Genomic DNA, 17314 nt, shown 5'->3' with positions numbered 1-17314 from the left:
TAGGAGGTGACTGAGCAGGTCCCTGTCTTCAGGGAGATGCATGCAGGTGGGGGGGCAGATAAGAAAGCCTGAGGCCATAAGACTGGGTGCTGGAGCTGGGAGGAAGTGTAGGCACACTGTGTGTGTGCACAGAGGTGGGGGGTAGAGAACTGGGGCCATGTGTAGGAAGGACATGCAGTACAAGGGATGGCCTGTTGCAAAGGCACCAAAGGCATGGGGCTGAGGAAGAGCCTCCAGGACCAGAGGGCAGATGCACACAGGGAGAGGAGGTGGAGAGACAGAGGGAAGGCTCTGGGGCCACTGCAGGGACCACCTTCTGAATGGCCTTAGGGGACCCAGGTGGCAAGGCTCAGGGTCAGATGATCGTGTTAGGGATATCATTCAGGTTGCATGGGAGATTCTGAAGGCAGGGACACAGGATAGAGAGCGCTTTGGAGAAGTAGCAGAAGCTTAAAGCTCAGGCTCTAAAGGCAGAAATCTGGAGCCAAACCCTGGTTCTACCACCAAACTAGCTGTGCGACATCGGGCAAATGACCTAACCTCTCTGGGCCTAGTTTCCTCATCTAAAAAATGGGAATAACAGGTGCCCCCCACTCTTAGATTTGTTGTACAGGTCGAGTGAATTCATGTAAAACACATTTAAATAATATTATCTGCATTTATAATTCTTAGCTATTATCAAAATATCCAGGAAAGAGAAATTGAGGATTAGAGGGTGAGACCACAACTAGCAAACACTCCAGAGGAAGAAATGCAAGACCTCGGAACCACAAGGGGTACCCAGGAACCACAAGGGGTACCTGAGGCACCCTGTGATGGCAGATCGTTATTCAGTGCACAGCCCAGGGATTTTCAAGTTGGGGGGTGTAGCCGGTCAGTGCAATGTGAAGTAAACCCAGCATCAACCAGCATTTTTAACTGAAGGAGGCCAGGAAACGTGAGAGGCCTGGTGTGGGCTAAGGGAGGCATTATTTTGGGAGTCTTTTGTTACGTACGCGAGTGTGCAGCATGGTACGGTGTTCCTACGTCTTCCTCCCTCCCTCCCTCCCCTTTCATGCAGTACTGGGTTTGAACTCAGGGTCCTGAGCTTCTGGGCAGGAGCTCTACCACTTGAGCCCCGCCCCCAGCCCTGCTGTGTGTTTCTGCCAGTGGGATGCCATCGGGACAGGCTGAGAAAGCACCGATCCAGCATTAGCAGATGGAAAGTGAGGAACCATTCCATTCCACCTAGCTCAGTCCTTGGTGTGCCAGGAGACCCTGGGGAGAGGGAGTTCTCCTCTTTACCCTGGCCCTCCGAGGCAGAATTCTGTTAATTCCTTTCCTTGATTCACAGCGCCCTGTCCCCTCCTTCCCAAGGAGAGCTCTTACTGTGCAACACAGGGCTGTTAGGGGGCTCCTCCTCCCTAGGGAATGTACCTCTGTGGAAAGCACTGTGGCAGAGTCTGTGGGCTGTTCTCTCTGGATACCCACAAGTCCTAAGGAATCAAGAGGTCCACAGGGCCATGGGAGATGAAGGACGAGGGTGACATGCAAGCCAGTGCATTGGGCACTGTGAGGTGCTGGGGACCCGCAGTTTCCATGGGGGAACACTAAGATCTTTTCCCTACAAACTTAGACTTCTCACCGTGTGCTGTGATATGTGTATGCCTGGACAGACCTGTCAGGAAATCTTCTTTCCAGGTGCAGGGCAGAAGGTCAATGTAAAGGGGTCCCTTGGCTGCCACTTGGCCAGCCCCAGTCCAGCTCTGGCCTCCAACCCTCAATCTTGTGCTGGAGCCATCTGGACTTGGAAGTTAGTTTTGCAGGGGACATGAGTGAGTGCCCTTTGCATGGATACTTGCCAAGTGCTCTGTGGTTGACCATATCACCAGGAAGTATTTGCACACAAAGAGGCCTCATTCCCTAGCTACCTGTGGTCATCCTGAAAGCTGTCAACAGAGCACCCACCCAGGCCCTGGAGCCCATCCACCAGCATCCTGTGACACTAGCTACAGAAGTCTTTCTTACCATGAGAGCTGAGCCTCATGGTAAGAGGCTCAGCCTGAGCTGGTCCTGAGTTTTGTCTGATCCCTGTTCCTTTCATCTGTAGGCTGTCGGGCAGTAGTGTCAGCATGAAAAAAGCTTAACACAGAGGTTGCCTTTGCTTCAATTAATGAATTCTGAAAATCAGGTGAAGGCTCCCAATTTTCAAGGTTGTGCACCCCAGGCCAGTTCAGAGCATGTGATGGGGAGGAGCAAGGCGTGGAACACCCAAAGATGTTCTCGGGACAGGCAGGTGGCCAAATTGAGTCAGAGGCCAGGCTTAATGGTGAATCCCAGCTGTGATATTACACACCTCACTTCCCAGTATCCCATGGGACTAGCGACAGCCCTGTCTCCTGGGGGACCATTCACAGTAATGAGTGGTCACATTGGCCAGCTGACCCTGCTGGGGCAGGTGTTAATATTTTAGGTACTGGGGAAGGAAAGTTCTGGACGGTTCTGGAGTGGAAGTTGGATGTTGGGGTCTCTAGGCTGGCGAGGACTGGTCCGACTGGAGCAGCTCCAGTGGTCCTCCTAGGGTATACCTGCCCTTCCATCTACTGCAATCCTTCCAAAGAACTGGGGGGCTTTTAAGGGTGCGGGCCAACCGAGGATGAGGTGCAGATGGCCCTTGGCTCTGTGCCAATGGAAAGGGAGGACCAAACACTGAGTAATGGAGATAATGCAGCAATATTTTAATGCAAAAACATTAACACAAAAACCACACCGTGCACAACACAGGGAAATGTTAGGACAAGGCAGGGGCATTGTGAGCGATGGTGTCCTTGGGGGCTTCTGACGCCCTCATCACCGCCAACCTGTAGGTCCGGGAGGAGGAGAGCGCCGCCCGGCGGCAGCGGTGGCGGCTGCAGCGGCTGCGGGAGCGGCTGAGGTGCAAGGACCAGGCGCTGGGTCGTCAGGAGACGGCCCTGGAGCTCTGCCAGCGGACACAGCGGCGCCAGCTGCGCCTGGTGCGCGAGCAGGAGCGGGTCCTGCGCGCGCAAGTGCAGCGGCTGGAGCGCGATGTACGGCGCCTCTGCCATGCCGCAGGCCTCCTGCTGGCCCAGCTGGACGTCGCGGTCCGCAGCCGCCTGCGGAAGGTCCTGGCCAGCCCCCCGGACGCCCCTGAAGTGGCCGCGGATCTGCGCGCCCTGCGGACAAGGGCTGAGCGCAGCGAGCGCGAGCGGGAGGAGGCTGAGCGCAGGCTGCGGGAGCAGCGCGCCAAGGAGCACGTGCTGCGCGGGCAGCTGGAGGAACTGCGCTGCTGCATTTACGGGCTGAAGCTGTCAGAGATCCGCCTGCAAGGCCAGGTGGAGGAGCTCGCCCAGCACAACCAGCGTCTGCGAGCCAAGCTGGGAGCCCAGGCCCCTGCTGGTCTCTGCAGCCTGGTAAGTGGCCAGAAGCCTGGGCAGGAGTGATTGTTCTCGCTTCTCCAACTCTCTCGTCCAGCCACTTGGTCAAGTCATTCCGCAGGATCCCCTGTATACACCCACCCGAACCATCCACCTATCCAGCCAGCCACCCATTTATCACACGTCCATCCACCCATCCATCAATAAGCCCATCCAACCATCCACCTATCCATCCGTCCATCCATCCATCCATCTGTCTATTCATCCATCCCTCTGTCCATTCATTCACCCAGCCATCCACCCACACAACCTCACTACCCACTCATCAACACATTAGCCTCACCACCCATCTGCCAGTTACCACGTTTCAATCCATTCACTAATGCACCCTTTCATCAATACATCCATCCACCCACCCACCAGACTGTTTTTCATTCAAGTTCCTGTTACAGAACACTGTCCATGCCGAGCTTACAAATAGCAGCAATTTCTCACAGTTCTGGAGGCTACAAGTCCAAGATGGAGAGGCTGACAGATCCAGTATTAGAGGTCACCATCAAACCAGACAGACCCTTTGGCTATGTCCTCACATGGTGAAAAGGGCGTGGTAGCTCCCTAGGCTTGTTTCATAAGGCACTAATTCCATCCAAGGGCTCCACCCTTGTCCTAAACCCCGCCTCCTGACACTATAGTGATTAGGCTTAAACATAGGAATTTTGGGGGGAGTGGGAAACAAACATTCAAGCCACAGCGGCCACCCACCCAGCTACCTGTGCGCCATGTTTTCTCACCATCCTGCCATCTTCTTTTCCATCTCTCCACTCAGCCAGCCACTCACCAGCAGCCAGCCACCACCCCATGTCTCTTGTGGTCAGTTCCCCCTCCATCCATCTACTCAGCATTTTATGTGTCCCTGCTGTGTGCAGGCCCTGTGAGAGAAGAGGTTCTTGATCACTCTCACATACTCTCAGTGTTTTCTGACCCAGCACCAAGGGTGACAACTGCTCCTGGTAGCAGTACTGGGTAGCATTTTCTAAGCGTCCCTAGACTGTGAGCTCCTTGAGAGCAAGGTCTAGGTTCTGTTGCTTGTTGTCTGGGCACCCAGGACTGTGGAAGGTCTCATAATTACTGTATGACTTTGGGAAAGTTTTTTAAACTAGGGAGGGCAGGCTGAATGTTGATTTCTTCATTTCACTGATGGAAGAGTAGCCATGCCATTGGGTGCTTTTTTTAATGCTCACGAAGACTGAGCCAGGAACTCCCACCATCCTCATTCCATATAGGAGGAAACCGAGGCTCAGAGAGGTAGCGTCTTTTACCTGTTGTCACACAGTTATTAAGGGACCAAAACTGAAATTGGATACAAATTTGATGTGAGTCATAAGTACATGGTTTTTATGGTGCTGCTGCCTTCCTGAAAAGGAAGCGTTAACTCAATCTCTCAGAGAGTCTAGGCTCGAGTCTGCATTGGTCAATGTACACTGAAGAAAAACTCAGCTTGTACTATTGCCCAAAGGCGGGGCTCACTGAAAAAATTCAAATCCATCCATTAACCATTACTTGAAGTGTTCCTTGAAGTGTTCCTCATGTGCTCAGGCTAATAGCGTGTATCTTGCCTAGGTCACTTCAGTGATGGCGTCATTCATGGTCATAGCTTGCCTTCTCACTCCTGTAGCCTCAGTTGTCCTCAGAGTGCATTCTTGCTCTTCTCTCTCTGTTCTGTTCATCAGGTGAAAGGAACACAAAGTGTACACTTAATACCAGCACCCGCTTGTAATTTTGGAAAATAAATCATGTACACATGGAAATTGTCATTTAGAATCTTTCCTGTAACTGACCTGAATTCAGGCTGTTGCCTTAAGTCCTTATTCTCCTATGATTTCCTATTTCTTCAAAACCACTATCCATGAGAGAAGAGTACCTCAACACTCAGCAGGTGCTGTGTTCTGTCCAGCGTCTGTTCTCTGTAATCCATAGCACAGATGAGTGTGTCCCCTCACTATAGGATGGAGAAACAGCCTGGGAGGATAAGGGAGGCACCACAGGCACCAGTGACCAGGACCATCAGGGAGCTGTACCTGCACCCTGCTGCCTTCCCTGGAGGTCAAGGACCAGAGTTGGTTTTGATTCTGGAGGGTCTGGGCTCCTCGATGGCTGAGTCCAGTAGGTTCTGTGCCATCAGTGCATGAAACCCTTGCTGACATCGCTGTGACCTTCTTGATGTTTCCCATAAGGTCCCAGTGCTCCAGTGCTCAGACCCATGTCTTCTGTGGGGTAGAGCCATCGGGGCTGTGCTGGAGGCTGGCAGGAGTCTCCTGCCTGTCCCTGAGTTGTGGGTAAAGTGTGGCCCCCAGGGCTGCATATAGCCCTGGAAGACACCAGCCCCTCACCTGCTGAGCAGGGGGGAAACCTGGGGAACAGAAAACCTGGTCCTCAGCTGAGGAATCATGTGCTAGAGGGTGAGGTGCTCATCTGAGGGCTCCGGGGGAGACCCATGTGGGGGGCAATCAGAGATTGTAGTGCAGCCACCTGTGGAATGATAATTGCACTCCCTGGTAATTACACTCCCTGGGTGAGCATGAAAGGAAGAATTACAGGGAAAGCTTCTAGCAGAGTGCCAAGGGCAAACACGCGATTGCTCACATTCAGCCCCTGTTGTCCTCACATACTCTGGGGTGGGCCTAAGGTCATCTGGTGTGCTGTTAGGTGGAGTCACCTGCACTTCTTACCACTTCTTACCCCCTTTTTGTTCACTTCCAAGGGCTGATTCTTTGGCAGTGTGGTTTGTCTGCCTGGATCTGCCAGGAGGGCTGGCTCTGCACAGGCTAACAGGGCCTAGGAAGGATTTGTTCTGTGGTCACTGTCCCCTGCCTCACAGTAGCCTGGGCAAGGGCCAAGGGGGACAAGCTGCAGTGGCTTTCAGGAAAGGGCTGTCCAGGGTGGGGTTCCCTCAGTTTAAGGATCTGAGAACGTGGTGCCAGGGGCTGATCAGGTACATGGGCTCCCAGGCTGGAGAAGACTCAGGTGGAGGTAGGACAGGGGAAGGGGCTGGCCTTCTTCTCAGGGGCTGCCCACCTGTCCTTCATTCTCTCCTCAGGGGCCCCTGCTGGGCCCTCCTGCCTCACAGACAAGGAGAAAGGAGCCAGAGACAGTGTCCTGCTCCATCCCACAGCCACAGGTGAGGGTCTGGCTTTGATTCCAGCCCCTAATCCCCCATCCCCATCCACCCACCTTCCAGGTTTAGGGACTTCCCAGGGTGGGACTTAGTTTGCTCTTGCTAGGAGTGCAGAGCCCCTGCCCATGGTGGAGACTGCACCTCAGCAAGGCAACAGGACAGGTAAGGTGCCCATGGGCTGGAGCTGGCTGCTGCAGGGAAGGGCCCGGGCACCTGACTTACTCTGGGTGAGGCACTGTGTCTTCATTTCTTTGGAGCACAGTCTTACAAGCCAGGCAGCTTAAATGGCTGACATTCACTTTCCTAGCTCTGGTGGCAGAGCTCTTGAGGCCCTAGGGGACAATCTTTTTCTTACCTCTGCCAGGTCTGGCAGGCTGGTGGCTCCTGGCAACCTTTGGCTTGAAGACACATTGCTCCAGGCTCTGCCTCCTCTCTACATGGCCTCTGTCCTCTGTCAGCCTCTGGCTCTTCTTTTCTTTTAAGAATACCTATCTTACTGGATCAGGGCCCAGCCTATACCACTCTGACCTCACCTTAACTCAATTATATCCAAATAAGGTCACATTCAACATGTCTTCTGAGAGACACAATTTGGCTTGCTACATGATGGTTCTGGCCTCCTGTCACCATCCTCCAGGTGGTGTTCCCTGACCCATGAGCCTTTCCATCCTCTCACAGCCCCAGGCTGCCCTTCTCTCTGCCCTCATGACACATATTGCCAGCACCAGAGCAAGGTGAGGCTGTGAACCACTGAGCAAAATGGTGGCAGGCCAGGGTGCCCCATGCATACCTGACATGTTGGCAACCTACACGTTTGTTTACTCTTGCTTCCTTACACCATGAAGTGGCATCTTGTGGACAGGCACTGCCCTCCACTCTCTGCTGTGACCCTGCTGAATGGAGCACAGTGCCTGAGGTGAGAAATGTACCTGGTAGATATTCATTAAGAGCAAGAGAGAGGAAGGGAGAGACCACTGGCTCCTGGCTACTAGAGCCCAGGTGAGGGCTCCAGCCCTTCAGAGGCCTTGAGAGGCTGTGGATTAGATTATGTGGCTTTGGGTGTTGATTGGGGCCCTGTGTAGGCTGCGTGGGTTTCTGCTGAGTGGCAGATGGTGCCTGGCAGTGCCAGTGCTGGCTGCCTCACTAGTGGTGTCAGAGGAGAGCATGAGATGGCACAAGGCTGAGGGAAAGATGGGTCACATTCCAGCATAGAATGTCTTTGGACAATCAGGACTCTGACTTCTAGTTGTCTAAAACAGTGGCCCATGACAAACTAGGCTCAGAGAGTTTAATGAGCAGGGGGCTGGCTTGGACACCTCCGTGTTTATCCGGTTTTCATGGTGTGTGTATCTTATTTGTTCTTCCTTCCCGTGGAGGCAGACTCTTACCCCACTTGCTGATGAATGGCTCTTAGCTTCTTGCTGAGGCCAGGGACAACTGGTCTCCGTGGTATAGACAGGTAGGACCCCGAGTGACCCCACCTGGGTGGGGCTCTGTGGCAGAAGCTCTGCAGCCTCCCAGCCTGGACCCTTGGAGACTTAAGGGCTTTGCAAGACATTTCCCCTCTTCAGCCTTGATTACCCAATAGATAGAACGGGGCTGAAACATGGTATCCGTTCACCAGCTCCACTGTAACAAAGTATCCCAACCAGATGCCTTAAGCAGACGAAATTTATTTTCTCTCAGCTCTGAAGGCTGGAAATTCAAGGTCACAGTGCCACCAGAGTTGGGTCCTCCTGAGGGAGGGTCCATTCCAGGCCCTTCTCCTTGACTTTGAGGTTAGTCTTCATACCAGCTTGCTTTTGGATCTGTGTCCTCATTTCCCCTCCTTATAAGGACATCATTCATATTGGATTCAGGTTACCCTGCTCCAACAGGACATCATCTTTAAAAAAAAAATTATTAGCATATTGTTGTACAGGGAGGGTTCATTGTGACATTTACATATAGGAAATCATCTTAGTGATGACACCTGTAAAACCCCTATTTCCAAAAAGTCACAGTTCGTTCTGGGGGTTGGGACTTCAACATATGAATGTGGGGGAGGAGGAGGTCATGATGCAACCCACAAGACTCCCTCTGGATGAAGTGTTGTGAGGACCCAGGAGGTGATAAACTGTGGGCTCCCATCCTTTCTAGAAGGGAACCCAGGCTACTGCTCAAGCTTGCCTGGGCGGATGTGAACAACCCTCCACCTTGCTGAGGGTGTTTTGTGGCAGGCGCTGCTGTCGACCTTTTCCCTGCTGTTCAGAGGAGCAGTGGGGTACCAAGAGGTCTACAACCTGCCCAGGATCACACAGGTGTCAGTTCATGTGGCTGCCACAGCAAGTTGCCATAGCCTGGGCGACTTCAACATCGACATTTCTTATAGTTCTGCAGAGTTGGTGTCTGGTGAGGGCCCAGCTATGGTTTTAATAAATGTCCCCCAAAGGCCCATATGCTAAAGGCTTGGTTGGCAGCCTGTGGCATTATTGGGAAGTGGTGGAATCTTTAGGAGGTGGGGGCCTTTGGGAGGAAGTGAAGTCACTGAGGGTGTGCCTTGAGGGGATATTGGGACCCCAGCCCCTCCTCCCCTCTCTCTGCTTGCAGCTGCCATGAGACTAGCAGCTGGTCTCCATCATGTGCTCCCCATCATGACGTGCTGCCTTGCCACAGGCCCTAAAGCAGTGGGGCCAAATGACCGTGGGTTGAAACGTCCAAACTTGTGAGCCGACATAAACCTTTCCTTTTTGAAGTTGATTTTATCAGGTGTTTGATGCAGTCACAGAATGCTGGCCAACATGGTGCCATCTCACTGTGTCCTCATGTGGTAAAGAGCAGAGAGGAAGTGAGCTCTCCCTCTTCTTACCAGGGCACCAATCCCATTCATGGGGGCTCTACCCTCATGACTTAGTCACCTGCCAATGGCCACATTTGGGTTAAACTTGAATTTTGGGGGCACAAGCATTCAGAGCACAGCATGGTGGGACCAGGCTTTGAGTCCTGGTGGGCTGGCACCATGGCTGTGTTTTAAATGCAATGGTTTCCCTCCTCCTGTACTCAGTGGGTTCTGGTCAGCACAGCATTTTGCCCTCTTAGTGCCCACACTCAGCATCCCCTGGGCTCAGTACAGGGGCTGGAGAGTAAGATGAGACCCCTGCCTACAGGGCATGGCAAAACAGCCTGGTGACAGTGGAGAGGACAGAGGAAGAGGCAGTGGGAGGCCCCTGATCTGCGGACACTGCCCACAGGGAAGGGAGATGTCTAGCTAAAGGGAATGCCTCAGAGAGGCAGTGCTGGAAAGTGAGACACGGATTAGGTCAGCAGACAGAAAGTTGTTACCAAAGCTGATGTCATTGACTGTTTATTGCCTGGCATGGCAATATTATGCTCCCCACAGCAAGATCATGAAGCAGCAGAATTGTCGATCCTCATTTTTCTTTCTTTCTTTTCTTTTCTTTTTTTTTTTTTTGTTTTGAAGTTCTGGGGCTTGAACTCAAGACATCCACCTTGAGCCACTCCAGTAGCCCTATTTTTATGAAGGGTTTTTCGAGATAGGGTCTTGCAAACTATTTTCCTGAGCTGACTTCAAACTGTGATCCTCCTGATCTCTGCCTCCTGAGTAGCTTGGATTATAGGCATGAGCCACCAGCACCTGGCTTGATCCTCATTTTTCAGATGAGGAAACTGAGTCAGGGACACAAGTCACATGTTCCAGGAAATGAAGGAAGCAGAATCTGAAAGGAGCATGGGCTTCAGCTCCACCTGAAACAATAAGACTCTTGCTTATTGTTTGATGTGCTCTGGGAGCCGTGGTGTGAGTTATGGTGAGGGCAGGCATTATGAGAACGTATTGTATTTGCTTCATATTTACAAATCACTTTCCTGAATAGGATCTCCGGCATGCTGTAGGCAGGCAGGGTAGGCATTAGTGCCCCTGTCCCCAATTCCAGAGTCTAGAGGAGTTTTTTAGAGCAAGTGAGTAGCTCAGGTCTGGGAAGGAATGGGCCACTGTGAGGACAAACCTGAATTTGGGGAGGAGTTGGGGAGAGGGTTGAAAAGGATTGTGTTGGCAAGGTGTACGTGGTTTACCTACTGATGTGTTGCATGCTTTCTCTTGAGTGTCCACTGGGCACCTGCTGCATCCCAGGCACAGTGTGAGCAGGTGTGGCCCTGCTTTTCTAGAGTTCCTAAGGGAGGCAGACAAAGGTAGTGAAGATTTGGGTCTTAGGCCTGCTGCAGCAGAGCATTGTGCAGGACTAGCCTGTCCCCGAGGGGGCAGAGAGGCTCCTGCAGAGAGATGAAATGTCAGGCTCTTGTAAGTACCAGTGTGTTGCCATCTGGGAACTGATGGGTGTGCTGGGATGCTCCCTGCCCAGCAGTGTGTGTAGAGTAGCCCCCTTTTGTGGGTAACTCAGCCTCTGTGCCCCCTGCTTGCTAGTGGTGTTGAGCTTTTGCTGCTCACTGGGGCAGCAAGTAAAGGCTTTAGAAAGCAGTGTCAGTACTATAAAACAAGCAGACAAGGTCTACTAACACACAAATAATACAAATGGCCAGCGTTCTCACCTAAAAGGTCAGCTCAGGCTGGTGGAGTGGCTCAAGTGGTAAAGTGCCTGCCTAGCAACATGAGGCACTAAGTTCAAACTCCAGTACCACCAAAACCAAACAACCAACCCCAAACCCTGTAAGGATATAGACGCTAACACATTAACGCTTGTGTCTGGGTGTCGTTGCATTCCTCCTTGTCTTCTATTGTGTTTAGCTTTCCAAATAATTAATTGCACATCCAGGCAAAACCAGCAAAGCTGCAGGGAGGGACTGACAAAGATGAGCAGAGTGCAACACGGGGGGAAGACTAGGGACTCCAAGGTCAAGTTCAGAGCCGCGTGTTCAGCTCCGTTTTCCTACGGACTGTTGTGTGACGTGGACAATTCACCCTCCCTGGCTGAGTGTGGATTTCATCAGTCATGAAATGAATGGGTACACATTGGTACCAGTGGTAACATTTCAGCCAGCATCATCTTCTAAGGAGGTCCCTCTCAAGGCGGGGATGAGTGTGCATTTAGTCACAGCCATGGTCCCCACTCCAGAACAGGGCTGGCTGCATTGCTAGTGCTCAGTAGTCATCTGTGAAATTGCATTGAAATCGACCTACAGATTGTCCTAATAAAATTCAAGCAGGATTTGCGATAAGCACAGGCGTGACCTTTCCTATCTTTGTGAGGTGAACAAATGACTGCTGACACTGCCTCGCAGCCTCTTCCTTTCTCTGCCCATTCCCTTCCTTTCCTTCAGCTCCTCTCTCTTTACTCTTACTTTGAGTTTCTGTCTCTTCCCCCTCCGCCCTCTTCGATCTCTCTTCTTCCTATCTCATTTACTTTCTTTTCTGCCTTCTCTCTCAATTTCTGTTCTCCATCTTGCTGCAGTGAGTCTAAGCTGTGGACAAGAGTGTTTAATTCTGATCAGGTGAGAGACGGATGGACAAAAACAAGAAACAGGTGATAGTGCTGTGAACACAAGGACAGCAGCTGGGCTGGCCAGGCCTGTCCGAATGTAGACGGTGCTACCCAGGCACCACAAAGCTGCCCAGGTCCCCTGGTTTCATTGGCTGGGAGATTTGCGATGTAGCCAGGGTTGAGGTCCCTGGTTCATGAGCAGAAATGATACAAACCCTTGCACAGATAAATAGAAGGCCACAAACTTGGAGCAGGTGGAGGAGAGGCCACAAGGCAGAGCAACAGGACTTGATTTGGGGAAGGGTCAAGGAAGAAAACCTCATTAATGATGATGCCTGCAGTTCCTATAGGACACTAGGCACTTTTCTACGCGTGTCCCTTTATTTATTGCCATCTCCTGTGATGTATGTGCACCAGGACAGACCTGTCACCTAACACATATTCCAAATATGGGACTGGTTCATTGTGATGGGGTCTTTTCCAGGGTCCCTCAGCTGCAGCTGGCCCAGCTGCAGCCCAGCTCTGACCTCCAGTCTGTGATCTGAGGTTGGACAGGGACACAAAGGCAGGTGGTATGGCAAGTGTCATCTTGCAGTGCAGGGGAAGAAGGCTTGGGAACAGCAGGGGGAGGCAGAACTGGTTCAGTCCATGGAGATGGAGCACTGAATGCTGAGTGGGGCAAGCAGGGAGGATTGCCCATGGGTGCCTTCTCTGGAGATTCCACCCCAGGCAGAAGGAGCCACCTATGCAGAGGCCCAGAGGCAGGGAGGATGAGGCAGGATGGGGCAGGTCACGAGGCCACTGTGAATGGGGCCAGGATACAGAGTGTCGGGGCCACAAGACACCAGGGTGGCCATGACAGCTGTAACAGCTCATGGATGGCCTCAAGTGCCTTACTGTAGATTTGAACTGAATCTGTGGACTGGTGGGAGCCAAACACAGCATGCAGGTTATGGGAGTGGGGTGGGTGGGTCTGTGGAAGGGAGAACAATGTGAGAAGAAGCAGAGGGATTAGCCAGGAGGGTGATATGGGATCTGATAAGGGCAGGTGAGGAAGGGACGGGACATTTACCCATTTCCTTCTAGCCTACAACAGCACCTGACACCTAGTCAGACCTTATGGAGCTGGGCTAAGTAAAAGCATCTGCCTTTATGCTGGTTCTGCCTGTCCCTTGAGCATTTATTAAGCACCTACTGTGTGCCAGGCCAAGAGGAGGTACGGACAAATGAAGTCAGAGTCCTTCCCTGAAGGAGCTCACAGTTCAGCAAGAAAGGTGGCCTCAGCCAACAGCACCATGGGAACATACGGCAGGAGTGGCCTGGGCAGTGGAGTTTGGGGCCCTCATGGATGGTGGGTGTTGGCAGGTGGAGCTCTTCTGCCAGCCCCATACCTCTGGCCCGTGAGCGTTGGGGCAGGAGCTTCCCTGGTAACCATGGCCAACACTGGTGCTCACTGGGCTGCTCCCTGGCACATGTTCAGCTGGCCTCCTGAGAGGCCAAGGGACACAGTGCTGCCCATTGCACCTGGCTCCTTTGGCCTCTGGCACTTGTTGACAGTTGAAGGACAGGATGGTGCAAAAACCCTGGCTAGACAGAGTGGGACACAGAACTGCACAGGAGGGGTTTGTGGACCTGAGCCCCTTCACAGAGCCCCTGTGCATACTGGCCAGATGGACAGACTCCTCTGAGGATAGAAGGCTGTTCCCTGTTCTCTAATGAAAGGAGTCCAAGGGCCAAAAGAAGCATGTAGCCTTGTGGACAGGAGCACGGTGTCAGGCTGAATGTCTGGGTCTTGCATCCTCTGCTCTCTGAACCTCAGAGACACCCCCCCACCACCTTGGAGGGGGTCCAACCCTGGCTGGGGAGCAAGGGACTGTGGGATGGGCTGGGAGAGGACACTTCAGCTGGGACACTTATGATGCTTAAATTCTGTCTCTCTCAAGGGTACTCCAATCTGTGTTCAGGGTGATGCAGGGCCCCTGCCCTGGACGGAGGCCTTAGGTTCCTGCAGAAGCCAAAGCTGCTATGGTGATGCCTGTGGACACCAGGCCTCAGCAGGTTTGAGAGGGCCCCAGTGTGTGGAGGATGGGATACTTTGTCTTATATCCACTGCTTAGTCCTCACAATGTCCTGATGATGCTGCGTGGCAGGGGTGGGGGTAGGGGGAGAGCAAAGTGGTCTCCCTGTTCTCCGGATAGGAAGCTGAGGCTCAGAGGGGCAGTGGCCCTTGCTCAGTGTCACACAGCAGGACAGAGTCCGTGACACACCAGGGGTCTTTGACGTAGGCTCAGGTGAACATTGAGACTTGCACCCTCAACCCTCAAAAGAGTCAGCTGGCAGCTTGCCATGCCCGTGGGCAGCAGTGGGTCTTGCTTTTGCAGAAGCCCTTGTGATGACCAGGAGCTATTCTGTCCCCACCCCACACCAGGTGTTACCTCAGTTTGATGGGTTGGTTCTTGCACCTGGTAGGTCAGGTTGCTGCCAGGGCTTCATAGCCCGAGTCCGTCAGCCGTCTGTCCTGTAAGCCGTTGTGTCTTAGAGCAGATGTAGGCATGGCTCCCTGCTCCAGGAGCCCTGCTGTGATCCATTTGCAGGTACCTGGGCCCAGAGGCGGCTCGGCATTGCATAGTTTTAGACCTTTACACTCCAGCTGTGGCCTGGCTTCCAGCTGATGTGGCTGACGTCTTCTTCAACTCACGTCTAGTAATGGAGCTGCCAGGTCAGCCTGGGTCAAATCTGACCTGCCAGTTTGTTCATTCATCCTCCCGCTGGCTGTGCAGGTGGGGCTGGTGGTTATCACCCTATGACAGTGGGGACCCCAAGGGTATGAAAGGTTTCGGGGACATTGTCCAGTGTATGAGCACTGTGGTCAGCAGAGACTTGGAGAGAGCTGGTCATTTCACATCTCTGTGCCTAAATTTTCTTACCTGACTGGGGACAGGGCCCATCAGGAGTTTCTGGATGGCCAAAGGCCTGAGTCAGAAAGGTCTATCCTGGTCGTTAGTGGCTATCATGGTAGAGCCTAGCAGAGTCTTTTTAACCTTGGAGTCATGTTGCTCCCAGGCCAGCTCTTGGAGGGGCCCTGCAGTGGCAGTGGAGCTGGACGAGGCTCCTGTGTGGTGACACCAGGCGCAGGGACCGAAGATGAGCTTCAGGGAGACCTTGATGTGTCCAGCCATGGACAGGTGAGGACTGAGGCTTGTGCACAAGCAGGGGCCACCTGGGCCTCATCAGCCCTACTGTGTGTAGCGCAGTGTGGCTGCTTTCAGGATGAGGAGTGAGGAATCTCCCAGTTTGGAAGAACATTCTAGAAATAGCTGAGAGTGAATTGTGAGGAGGTGAAATGAAATGTCTGAGACTTATGTGGGGAGTGGAGAGGAAGGGGAACCGAGATTGTGTACCAGGGCTGGGCTGTCATGTGGCAGGCTTTACCAGGATGGGACCTCCTGTCCACATATGGAGTAAGATGAGACTCAGGGGTTGCCTGATAACCCAGGGCTCCCCAGCCATGGATGTGCACCCAGGGCCAGGGCGCCAGTCCCCTTTGCCACACTCTGCCTGCCACATGCTAGTCCCTAAGGGTCAGGAGCCAGGGCTTGACTTGCTTTCCCTGGGGCTGTGGCAAGTCACTGTCCTTATCGTCTTCTGTTCTCCTGTCACTAGTGCACCCAGCCATGCTGAGACTGGAGCAGAGGCCCCTAGCCTGATGTGGTTCTGTGGTGCTGATCAGAGCCAGGCCTCAGCCCTTCCCTCACTCATCCATGTCCTGTGCAGCCCACACCCTCAGTGAGAAAGGATCCAAGGCCAGCAGTGTAGGGAGGGCTTCCTGGAATGACTACAGCTTCAGCCAGGTCCCCACTGTGGGTTGGGGTGGCAGGAAGACAAGGCCCCATGCGGCAGGTGCCCTTACCTGTTTACAGACATAGAACTGTGGCCCAGAGTGGCCTCGGGAAGGTCCTGCAGTCAGAAGGTCCAGGGGTGTGTGTGGGGGTGAGGAAGAGCTGGAATCTTTCTGTGCTGCTTGTTGAACCAAGTTGCTCCTGACCTCAGGTGGCCCCTCAGCCCCCACTCCTGAACTGTGGCAATATTTCCTTGCTCCCAGAAGTCACTTTGAGACCACTCATCCCTAGGTCCCCATGTTGCTGATGGGAAGTGGGCTGCAAGACTGCCTGCTGCCACGCAGCTGTGTCCTTGAATGTCCGGGGACGTGCCCGTCCCTCCCCTCGGTCCCTTCACCAGCAGAACAGCATTAGCTCAGCTTTGCAGTGACTTTCCAGGACTGCCTCTAGTTCCACTGTTCTGAATCTCACTCCTATGCTCCAATCCCCTGCAGCCCCTTCCCTTGGAGCTCAGGAAACACCTTTAACTCTGTGGTGTCTAATTTTAAAGAGGAGGAGCCAGAGGCTCCAGGAGACTAAGTAATTTGACCCAGATCAGAGGCAGGATTTGAGCTTGGTCTATATATCACCCCCCCACCCCCCCACCCCCACGGAGGCACTCCTCTCCCTGTGACGGGAGGTGCACTGCATGGAGGGACACAGCAGTCAGAGGACAGAGGATAGGCATGATGCCCACAGGCTGCGCCAGGGAGAAGGGGTGTAGAAAACCTGGGCAGGTGCAGCCTTGCTGGCTTTCCTGCCCTTCTGCCCAGGGGTGATCAACCTGCACCTGGTGCAGCAGTCCAAGGGGCTGGGCCTTGCTGACCTTTCAGATGCTCCTCTACCCTCTCACCTGGACCTTAGACCTGCTGGATTCTTCCTGCTGCTAAGAGGCCCCTCTGAGCCTTCAGCCTGCTCATTCTCGCAGTACGGGAGGGGAAGAGGGGTGTTGGGCTGGTGCCTAGCCAGGGTGTGCTGAGAGCAGAGCTGTCCTCCTCTCTGGATAGACATGTGCAAAAAGTGACTATAAAGACATATTCAGACCTATCCAGAAGTCCCTCCAATGTGCCCAGCACAGCTCTAGGCTCAGGTGCTGATCAAAAACGAGTCCCTGCCATTGCAGAATGGACAGTCCACAGGAGTGCTGTGCATGGCCTTCCAGCGTGACTAATGTTCTACTTCTGCACACACGAGACAGGGCTGTGGATTTACTGAGAGGTGGCTCGTGCCCTTCCAGAACCAGTAGTCCCATGGGGCTTTTGACTACTGTACTGGACAGTGACAGTAGGGGTGTCGGGGAGCTGCACCATGCAGACGTGTGTGTGAGACATGCCTCATGGGGTATATCCGGAGAGAAGGGAGGTGACCAGCCAAAGAGTGCTGCAGGACTGGGGGCCTTGTAAGGGGTAACATTTGAGTAGAGAAGTGAATGGATCCAGGGCATTCCCCAAG

The 17314-nt window shown here is 53.3% G+C and overlaps 1 protein-coding gene across 1 annotated transcript in view; it reads left to right on the top strand.

The window, feature by feature from the left end:
* The window catches only part of C9H4orf50 (chromosome 9 C4orf50 homolog), a 41306-nt gene that overhangs the window by 403 nt on the left and 23589 nt on the right, over window positions 1-17314 (top strand). The window contains 1 exon segment of the mRNA XM_074042655.1: window positions 13928-14042. Within this exon segment, the coding sequence (XP_073898756.1) occupies window positions 14010-14042 (33 nt within the window). The 5' untranslated portion in view covers window positions 13928-14009.

Source organism: Castor canadensis, chromosome 9, assembly GCF_047511655.1.
Source record: "Castor canadensis chromosome 9, mCasCan1.hap1v2, whole genome shotgun sequence".
In the NCBI taxonomy this organism is placed as follows: Eukaryota; Metazoa; Chordata; class Mammalia; order Rodentia; family Castoridae; genus Castor; species Castor canadensis.
Note: the sequence above shows the minus strand (reverse complement) of the source record. Positions and strands in the feature narration are given on the sequence as shown.